Source organism: Anomaloglossus baeobatrachus, chromosome 2 (assembly GCF_048569485.1).
Source record: "Anomaloglossus baeobatrachus isolate aAnoBae1 chromosome 2, aAnoBae1.hap1, whole genome shotgun sequence".
In the NCBI taxonomy this organism is placed as follows: Eukaryota; Metazoa; Chordata; class Amphibia; order Anura; family Aromobatidae; genus Anomaloglossus; species Anomaloglossus baeobatrachus.
Window position 1 is genome coordinate 138451521 of NC_134354.1, and position 10979 is coordinate 138462499.

Consider the following 10979-nt stretch of genomic DNA (forward strand, 5'->3'; position numbering starts at 1 on the left):
GTATTCTTTGTTTTTACAAATGTGTTTATTTCTTTTAACGATTTCATCATGTATCGTGTGTGCCGCTTTATAATTAGAGGGGGTGCTTATGTAACCGTTTCAGACTTGTGTCATTGTCTATCCCACAGAAATCTTATATTACTCAATACAGTATATAAATACAATGTCAGCTGGATACTACAGACAGTATTTCTCAATGTGCGAACCAGTGTCTTTCAGGATTACAACACATGCATTCATATCCTTTTCATTTTTAGCAGTTCCTCTTAAAAAACAGGTTAAAGAAGTGGTTTACCCCTTTTCATTATTTGCTACATCGATATAACCTTGAGAAACAATGTTTCTCTCAAACACCTTGCATTGGCAATAGTGCCTGTGAGAGACGCTATTGCGAACCACTCTTCCCTATTTCGTGACCCCTGGGGTCCATGACCTCGGGGATCCGGTGATGTCACGGCAACTTCCTGTTTACCTGACATCACCGAGGCGGCCCCAGTCTCCATGAGTCACAGCCCAGCTTGTCTACTGCTTGCATGCTTCTGCAGTGAAGGAGGAGGGAGCATGGAGATGCTGGGCTGTGCTGAGTGAGTGAAACGCTGCCCACAGCCCAGTCACTCATGTAGACTGCTGCTGACCTCAGTTGACGTGACATCCCCAGAACCAAGAGGTCACAGAGCCCCGGGGGTCACACGATGGGGGTGAGCAGACCACAATAGCGCCGCTCACAGGCACTATTGGCAACACAAGGTATATGAGAGAAACATTGTTTCTCAACATACAGTAATATTGATGTGGCCAATAATGAAAAGTGGTGAACCACCCCTTTAAGTTTGAAGTATTTCAAGGGAATTTTCCAAAAATCATTTTTGCAAATCTATAGGATCTGCACAACCACCAAAAACTTGAAAAGAGAAATCCACACTCATCTTGCAACCCTCTGCCTTTTATTCAGTTTTTTGCTGGAAAAAAATAAGAACTCCCACCAATTAGACATTTATATCATATTCGTTTCTTATGCCATAAATGTCTGTGATGGTAAAGAGGTAAATGTATCTTTCAAGACTTTTTAGAGGCAATTATCTAATATATCACTTCAAAAAGATTTCTAATTATAACCAGATTAAAGCAAAATCCAGTTCCACAAAGTCACACAATAATAATGGCCACTAGGATATGGAAACAGCCAAATCAATGGACTTTTCTTTTATCTCCTGGGTTAGGCTACATTCACACTTCCGTCTTGTTGCATCAGTTGCAATCCGTTGCCTTGAGGAAATACGGTATCTTGTAATATATTTTGCAGGAATCCATTTTTCCCCATAGACTTTTATTACCGACGGATTGTGACTGAAGGCATTGTGTTGCATCCGTCCTGCGACGGATCCATCGTGGAGTGACTGACCGTCAGGCGGGAGCAACGTACAATGCAACTTTTTTTGTGTGGCGGCAGATCATTTTTTTACTGTGTGTATGCGCACATTAAAAAACCATGATCGACTGTAAATTCAGTTCCAGTTCCAGTGGTCGGAACGATTAACTGATCGCCTATTACTACTCTTCACTTTTCCAATATGTTGGATTTTTCCCTATAAAGTTAACACTATTGCTTTCATACCTTAGTCTAGAAAGTGGTTTAAGCCTGGTGGCCGGCTTTTGTAAACGATCAGCTGATACCCTTTCAAACAGTAAAAAAAAACCAAAACAACGGATTTGTTGTTTTGCAGCATCAATCACATCAGTTGTGCCACTATCTGGAACGCATTTGTTGCATCAGTCACACAACTGATTGTGACTGATGCAAAAAGACGGAAGTGTGAATGTAGCATTAATGAGCTTTTTAGTGGTTTTGTCCCCAAGAAATAGACATCTGTGATATACAATTATTAAAAATGTAACAACTGTCTTCTACATACTGAAAGATTTTAAATATTTAAACCACTTTCTAGACTAAGGTATGAAAGCAATAGTGTTAACTTTATAGTGGAAATCCATCATATTGGAAAAGTGAAGAGTAGTAATGGGCGGACCCGGACTGTAAAAGTCCGGATCCGGGCAGGTTACCTCTGGTTACCAATTGCATTTTAAAATAAAATTGGAAAGGCCAAAAAATGTAGTTTTGTCATTTGGAATTTTTTTTCTCACTATGCAGTGTTAATTGATTTTATTTTAATAGATCAGGTATTTCTGAACCTAGCGATACCTTTTTATTTTTTTGTATTTTTAAAAACTTATTTTTTTTACTAGTCCCACTAGGGGACTTTATCACTGCACAGTCAGATCGCTTGCTCATTTCTGCTAATCAGAGCAGCATTGCTCTGATCAGGAGAAATGCTCATCTCCTGTGAGTGTTGGCGCACTGTCGGCTCTCACAGGAAGTTTGTCATGGTAACATCAGGTGTCAGCAGCTGACCTCGCGCTACCATGGCAACACCAAGGCACCTTGTGATCACACAACGGGGCAGCCAATGGCGGTGGGGAACAGCGTAATCCCAATTGCAGCTATATAAATTGCGCTCTCAGTACTTAACAGCGCAAACTAAGGGGTTTCCAGGCGCAGATGGATCTCCGATCCACCTGCACCTGTTAGCCCCAAATGTATATATATATATATATATATATATATATATATACACACACATAATATTTCATATATTCCAAGCCATTTTACGTTTAATGAGTCTTGATATTAGACCTATTCTACCGCAACACGGTCAATATGTCCTATTTCCCCATTAGCACTAGAAGTCCCAGAGAGGGGTCATTTAACATTTCTACCTTTGGAACCCAGAGACGGGTCGAATGACCTGAAGGATTTTAGCTAACATCCTATAATCACCGTCTTTTGTTCTGTAATTAAGGCCATTACTGTCGCAACACAGGAGGTTGTTGTTTTCCACTGAGTTTAGCCATTTAGTTTCTAGTTAGTTCTATTCAGTTTAGACAGTTTGACCCTCTTTCGGGACTTCAGGGGGGAGCTCAAAATTTCTGGGACTTCTAGTGTTAAAGCATCATGGATTCATTTAGCACTAGATTTACAATCATCTGAGTCCATGAGTAAAGATGTTGTAATGCTGACCGGCTCTGCTCCCTGAGTTCCTTTTTATGATGGCACAGACAGATTTTGCATCACTGGCTTTCGTGGCTTGTATTTTTTTTTACCTGTTGCATAGTACTGACCACAGAGTAAGTATGGCACACTGCCTGCATGCACCTATGTATCCCAATATTTGTACAGATCAGTTATTATTTTCCCATCTAAGTTAAAGTTCTCTGCAATCTTCATTGAGCATCTGAACAGTCAGTGACAGCACCCTCTGCTGGACAGGGGCCATAAAGAGTTGGGCTTGTGCAATTGTAGCATATCTGAGAGTGAAGGAACAACCAAAATCTTGACATGACTTTTCTGAGATGCTATAGTCTGAGTGCATATATAAGGAAAAGAAAAAAAATTGATAAACGATCAATATCCTTTAGTCCTTAGCACCTATTTAGACGTAGTTGCTGGCTGGTCCAGATCGTGCAGCAGAGTATTTGGCAGAGTAGGGTTTCTGATCCCTTGGTGGGCAGTTGCAGCACAGCATGGCACCACCCAGAAGAAGCAAGGCAGCTGCAGCCCATCCAATGTACAATGAGGCTCCCAGCTCTCTCTTCTGTGCTTCCACCACCAGTGGGTTGTAGAAGTCCCTGATGATGTTGTTTGCAGACCAGGAGACAGGGATCAAAGTAAGGATTCCGGCCAATATGAAGACAATTCCACTGACGATCATGATCTTGGCTTTTGAGGACTCATCTTCCACACAGTTGGTGCATTTGCCTCCAATTATGGACAACATAATAGCCAGGAGAGCCACAATTATGGCGATGACAATAAGGGCTCTGGCTGCCTGGAGATCCTGGGGCAAGGCAAGCATGGAGTCGTAGACCTTGCATTGCATTTGTCCAGTGCTTTGAACAACACAATTCATCCATAGCCCTTCCCAAACGATTTGGGCCACCACAATGCTGACACCAATAAAGGCAGTAACTCTCCACATTGGGAGGGCACAGCAGACCACAGTGCCCAACCAGCCGATGATGGCAAGGGTGATGCCCAGGACTTGTAGACCCATGGAAGCCATTCCTTCTTTTCTTTGTTGAACTGAAGAATGAGAAAGATGCTGTGTCTTGGATGATAAGGAGTGCAAGTGTGAGGTGTGAATGTCGGAGGCTAGATATATCCTAAAGATATCCTAAAGATCCATGGGAGGAGTTTGTCTGCATTAATACATATCTCTTGTCTCACAGAAACTCACCAAGAGCCATGAAACTAGTAGAGCTGGATTCTGTGTTTGTTTGTGGTTTGGCTGGGGTTGAGTGAACCGATGCCACACTCCTCTGGCAGCAGTTTGTCTCCATGCTGATCAAAACAGTCTGCCATTGAATAAGCTGGATTCTTCTTGTCCTTGTCATTATCTGTTGAGTGGGCCCCATACACATTAGATGGTTGGCCAATTTTGCTGGTCTTCTGTATACATTGGGTATTCAAATTGACTGCAGCTATCATTTCTCAAATACGTCATGTCACCGCTGCAGCCAGTCTAGGCACAGAACATTGAGAAACTGAATGCCACAAACTGATCTGTATTACATTCAAAGTAAGGGCTTATTCAAGTCCACCAATACATTTCTGCAGAAATGGCAGCACATCACCCTTATGGTCCTAATTGGACAAATAATTTTAAAGTCCAACCGGATTTGGCATCCAATGGAAAAAACATCACAGCGATCACAATCAGATTTAGATTCCTAAACAAATATTGAACAGATTAAACAAATCATAAAAAAATCCACTTTTGATCCAATTAATGAATCCAATTTAAAAAAAGTTCAGTGGGTTGGTGGCAATAGAAATGAGCATCTACAAAATGGCAATAATAAAGATCCACTACCAAGAAAAGTGGCCTTTCTGCCACTTTTGTAAACTAAGTTGTGGCATTTAAAGGGGGTATCCATGAATGGATAAATAATATACACGTAACAGAAGAAGTTATACATTTTATTTTAGATTTGGTTTCTGTTCCGTCCACCAACGGCTGACCTACAGATTTGTTTGCACACAGTGTGTCCTTGACTGTGTAATATGTACATAGGGATCTGTGAATGTATGTTTTAAATAAATCACCAGCTATTGCACCCACTGTTGATAATTTCAAACCTGTTACAAAGTTGGTAATAGCAATCTACCAGCATTAAAGGCCCTCATACTCATTAGATAGCTGGCAGCCGAATAATCATTGAGCCGTCAGCTATCACCCCCATAATCAGGAATGCATGGCTCAGCCAAGTGCTCCGGTATTCTGTGAGAGACGTCCTGCCAGACAATCTTGGTGGCGAACTAAAGGATCACACATTAGAATTTCAATTGCTAATCCTTCTCCCCCAACATCATCATATTGGGGAGAGTCAGAAGTCGACAATACACATTAGACTATTAGCCGATCACAAAATGAGTCTCTAGTTGCCTACTGTTCTCAACAATGATCTTATGAGTATTAGGTCAGTCTGAGTGTCCCCTGACAGTGCCCATTGAATTGGAAGAATACAGGATTTCTGCATGGCTAATCATTTCCTCACCATGAAAGTGTTTGTTGCCAGAGGTATCTGACACCTTACTTGCCTTTTTTTATAGCCATCAACTTGTAAATCTAGACAAAGAAGAGGCAGGAAAGATATATGTTTGTTTGGCCAGTAGTGATGAGCGAGTACTAAAAAGCTCGGGTGCTCGAAGCTCGGGCCGAGCCTCCCAAGATACTCGTGTACTCGGGCCGAGCAACGAGCCCAATGTTATCCTATGGGAGACCCGAGTATTTTTGTGAAATGACCCCCCGGCAGCATGGAGAAACCCTAAAAATGTCACAAAAGTCTCAGAAGAGTGCTCAAATGACATGGCAACAGCATGGGGAAGACCCCTTGAAGCATTTATCACTGAAAAGTCACAGCTGTGAACAATTTTGTCCGCGTTTTATGCCATTTTTACGGACTCACCAGAAAACCTTCCAAAATGACCCCAAAATGATTTTTCATGGCGGAAATGTTAAGGGCACATACCCAATAGTGAGATAGAGCTGGTGTATGTTACTTTTTGAGATTAATACATGAAAGATTTTACGTGAAAACATTGTGTGGCACTCCGATGTCCCTGAGAAGAGACGTACATGAAGGCCTCTTGAGTCTAATGTGCCCATTTTGAGGAAGTGAGTCTTTGTAGTATTTTCCTTTGCCAGGGCAGTCCAAAATTGTGAGGTTCACGAATGCCCCTGCATACAGACGTGCATGAGGGCCTGTAAACCTGAAGTGCCCATTGTAAGGAAGTGGGTCTATTGTAGTATAGCCCTTAGGCAGGGCAGCCAAAAATTGGGAGGCTCCACGTTGTCCCTGGGTAGAGACGTGCATGAGGGCCTCAAAACATTAAGTGTCCATTGTCAGGAAGTGGGTGTATTATAGTATAGCCCTTAGGCAGGGCAGCCAAAAATTGGGAGGCTCCACATTGTCCCTGGATAGAGACGTGCATGATGGCCTGTAAACCTGAAGTGCCCATTGTAAGGAAGTGGGTCTATTGTAGTATAGCCCTTAGGCAGGGCAGCCAAAAATTGGGAGGTTCCACATTGTCCCTGGATAGAGACGTGCATGATGGCCTGTAAACCTGAAGTGCCCATTGTAAGGAAGTGGGTCTATTTTAGTATAGCCCTTTGCCAGGGCAGCCAAAAATTGGGAGGCTCCACGTTGTCCCTGGATAGAGACGTGCATGATGGCCTGTAAACCTGAAGTGCCCATTGTAAGGAAGTGGGTGTATTATAGTATAGCCCTTAGGCAGGGCAGCCAAAAATTGGGAGGCTCCACATTGTCCCTGGATAGAGACGTGCATGATGGCCTGTAAACCTGAAGTGCCCATTGTAAGGAAGAGGGTCTATTGTAGTATAGCCCTTAGGCAGGGCAGCCAAAAATTGGGAGGCTCCACGTTGTCCCTGGGTAGAGACGTGCATGAGGGCCTCAAAACATTAAGTGTCCATTGTCAGGAAGTGGGTGTATTATAGTATAGCCCTTAGGCAGGGCAGCCAAAAATTGGGAGGCTCCACGTTGTCCCTGGGTAGAGACGTGCATGAGGGCCTCAAAACATTGTTCCCATTGCAAAGGAGCGGGTCTCCTGTCGTTGTAATGTCCATTCTGCAAAGAATGGGCGAAAAAATTTACCACTGGGGGTATACCTGAAACAAAGGCCTAAGTATTGCAATTTGTAACGGTCATCATCATGGTGGCGCATGAGGAGAAGGAGGAGCAGTCCAGCGATTATCCAAAGTCCAGAAGTGTGTACCCATGGGTGAGTGGAGGTACATGGCAAACTTTAAATTCCGCTCTCATTTGCTGGTGGTGTGGTGAAGTCTGGCCCAATCCAACCCTTGTTCATCTTGATCAGAGTCAGCCTGTCAGCATTTTCAGTTGACAGGCGGGTGCGTTTATCTGTAATGATTCCACCTGCGGCACTAAAAACACGCTCTGACAAAACGCTAGCAGCAGGGCAGGCCAGGACTTCCAAGGCGTAGAGAGCCAATTCATGCCACGTGTCCAGCTTGGATACCCAATAATTGTAAGGCACAGAGGAATGTCGGAGTACAGTTGTTCGATCTGCAAGGTACTCCTTCAGCATCTGGGCAAACTTAGGATTTCTTGTGGCACTACCCCGCACCTCAGGGGCTGTGGTACGTGAGGGGCTGAGAAAACTGTCCCACATCTTAAAGACTGTTCCCCTACCTCTGGCGGATTGGACTTGTGCCTCTCTCGGCTGTACGCCTCGGTTGTCCACTGATTCCTGACCTATGCCGCTAGCGTTTTGTGAGGGGAATGCTTTGCCTACTTCCGTGACTATGGCCTTCCGGAACTGCTGCATTTTGGTTGACCTCTCCTCCACGGGAATAAGAGACAAAAAGTTCTCCTTGTAGCGTGGGTCTAACAGTGTTACCAACCAGTAATGATTGTCGGCCAAGATGTTCTTAACGCGAGGGTCACGAGACAGGCAGCTTACCATAAAGTCAGCCATGTGCGCCAGACTCTTAACAGCCAGGACTTCAGTAGCCTGACCAACAAGATGACTGAACATGCTGTCCTCCTCCTCCTCCTCCTCATCTACCCTGTCCTCTGGCCAGCCACGCTGAACCGAGGATATGACTGGTGTGCATGTCATATCCTCAATTTGGCCGGAGAGTTGCTCCATGTCTTCATCCTCCTCCTCGTCATAGTCCTCCACTGCACATTGTGATGAGACGAGGCTGGGCTGTGTGTTATCACCCACACCCACTACTGTTTCTTGCTGCAACTCATCGCGCTCCGCCTGCAATGCATCATGTTTGTTTTTCAGCAGAGACCGTTTTAGAAGGCAGAGTAGCGGTATGGTGACGCTAATAATGGCGTCATCACCACTCACCATCTTGGTGGAGTCCTCAAAGTTTTGGAGGATGGTACATAGGTCTGACATCCATCTCCACTCCTCAGGTGTTATGTGTGGAGTTTGACCCATTTCCCGACGGCTTAGGTGATGCAGGTACTCAACAACTGCCCTCTTCTGCTCACATATCCTGACCAACATGTGCAGAGTTGAATTCCAACGCGTGGGGACATCACACACCAGTCTGTGAGCCGGAAGATGCAAACTGCGCTGAAAGCCGGCAAGGCCGGCTGAAGCAGTAGGTGACTTTCGAAAATGTGCAGACAGGCGGCGAACTTTTACCCGCAGATCAGACAGCTCTGGGTATGACTTTAGAAACCGCTGAACCACGAGGTTGAGCACATGGGCCACGCATGGAACATGTGTCAGCTGGCCTCGCCTCAAAGCCGCCACCAGGTTCCGGCCATTGTCACACACGACCTTTCCTGGCTTTAGGTTCAGAGGTGTGAGCCAGTGATCTGCCTGCTGTTTCAGAGCTGTCCACAGCTCTTCTGCATTGTGGGGTTTGTCACCTATGCAGATTAGCTTCAGCACAGCCTGTTGCCGCTTCGCCGAGGCAGTGCTGCAGTGCTTCCAGCTTGTGACTGGTGTGGAGGGTACAGTGGATGAGTCTGCGCAGGAGGAGGAGGAGGCTGAAGAGCATGACATTCCGGAGCTGTAGAGTGTGGGTGAAACACTGACTGAGGTAGGGCCTGCAAACCTTGGTGTGGGAAGGACGTGTTCCGTCCCTCGCTCAGACTGGGTCCCAGCTTCCACAATATTAACCCAGTGTGCCGTCAACGAGATGTAGCGGCCTTGCCCACAAGCACTTGTCCACGTGTCTGTGGTTAGGTGGACCTTGGGTGAAACAGCGTTGTTCAGGGCACGTGTGATGTTTTGTGACACGTGGTTATGCAACGCGGGGATGGCACACCGGGAGAAATAGTGGCGGCTGGGGACCGAGTAACGTGGGACAGCTGCCGCCATCAGGTCACGGAATGCTTCTGTCTCCACCAGCCTAAAAGGCAACATTTCCAGCGCAAGCAGTCGCGAAATGTTAGCATTTAGAACTGTGGCATGTGGGGTGTTGGCAGTGTATTTGCGCCTGCGTTCAAAGGTTTGCTGAATGGATAACTGAACGCTGCGCTGGGACAAGGACGTGCTTGATGATGGTGTTCTTTCTGCGTAGGCAACTGCAGGTGCAGGAGTGGAGGAGGCTTGTTCGCAGGCAGCATGGACAGGGGATTGGCTCGCATGCACAACCAGCGAAGACGTAGCAGTGACATCAGCAAGCACTGCTCCTCGACTCTGTTGTACTTCCCACAAAGTCGGGTGCTTGGCTGACATGTGCCTGATCATGCTGGTGGTGGTCAGGCTGCTAGTTTTGGTACCCCTGCTGATGCTGGCACGGCAGGTGTTGCAAATGGCCTTTTTTGAATCATCTGGATCCAACTTAAAAAACTGCCAGACTCCGGAAGACCTAACATTTGTACAGGCACCTTGTGTCGTCGTGTTGTTCCGGGGAACGGTTGCCTGACTTCTGCCTGGGGCCACCACCCTGCTTCTTACTGCCTGTTGTGATGCTACGCCTCCCTCCCCCTGTGCACTGCTGTCCTCGCTCTGCATATCCTCCTGCCAGGTTGGGTCAGTTACTGGATCATCCACCACGTCGTCTTCCTCTTCCGCACCCTGCTCCTCCTCCTGACTTCCTGACAATTGTGTCTCATCATCGTCCACCACTTGTTGAGACACGTTGCCAACTTCGTGAGAACGTGGCTGCTCAAATATTTGGCCATCTGTACAGACGATCTCCTCATGACCCACTTCAATATGAGCTGGCGAGAGGCCAGAATGTGTGAATGGAAACGTGAACAGCTCTTCCGAGTGTCCAAGTGTGGGATCATTAATGTCCGAGGAGGACGTGTACTCAGCCTGGTGGTAGGAAGGAGGATCAGGTTCAGAAATGTGCGGTGCAGTATCACGGCTACTGACACTTGACCGTGTGGAAGACAGAGTGTTTGTGGTGGTGCCAATCTGACTGGAAGCATTATCTGCTATCCAACTAACAACCTGTTGACACTGGTCTTGGTTCAAGAGCGGTGTACTGCTGCGGTCCCCAAGAATTTGGGACAGGACGTGCGAGCGACTAGATGTGGCCCTTTGTTGTGGCGAAATTAGAGCTTGCCCACGACCTCGGCCTCTGCCTGCACCACCATCACGTCCACTTCCTTGTTCCTTGCCAATGCCCTTACGCATTTTGCAATGCTGTGCACTGCTGACGTGTATATTCACTACTTGTGCGTTATATCAAAGTTTGTGGAAATTGCACACAAGTGCACCTGTACGCTGCCACCAACAGGCACACACGTGCGGTTTTAAAAACCAAGCACGGACGCAATAAGAACCTAACAGGTTTTTTTGGGGAGCGACAATTACAGACAAGTCAGACACTATCTGGACTGTTTTACACTGTGTACACCAGCCCCAGATATGATGAAGGCTGGTATACGGTCACCACTAC

At 46.1% G+C, this 10979-nt stretch overlaps 1 protein-coding gene across 1 annotated transcript; it reads right to left on the reverse strand.

Annotated features, from left to right (window-relative positions):
- Window positions 1-927: 927 nt before the first annotated feature.
- Window positions 928-4185, reverse strand: LOC142291114 (claudin-4-like). Its single transcript, XM_075335383.1, has one exon. It carries the CDS (start codon window positions 4116-4118, stop codon window positions 3489-3491), a length of 630 nt encoding a protein of 209 aa, XP_075191498.1. The 5' UTR covers window positions 4119-4185; the 3' UTR covers window positions 928-3488.
- Window positions 4186-10979: the final 6794 nt, after the last annotated feature.

Excerpts from the sequence above, each read along its gene's own strand:
- LOC142291114 (XM_075335383.1), bottom strand. The coding sequence starts at position 4,118 with ATGGCTTCCATGGGTCTACAAGTCCTGGGCATCACCCTTGCCATCATC.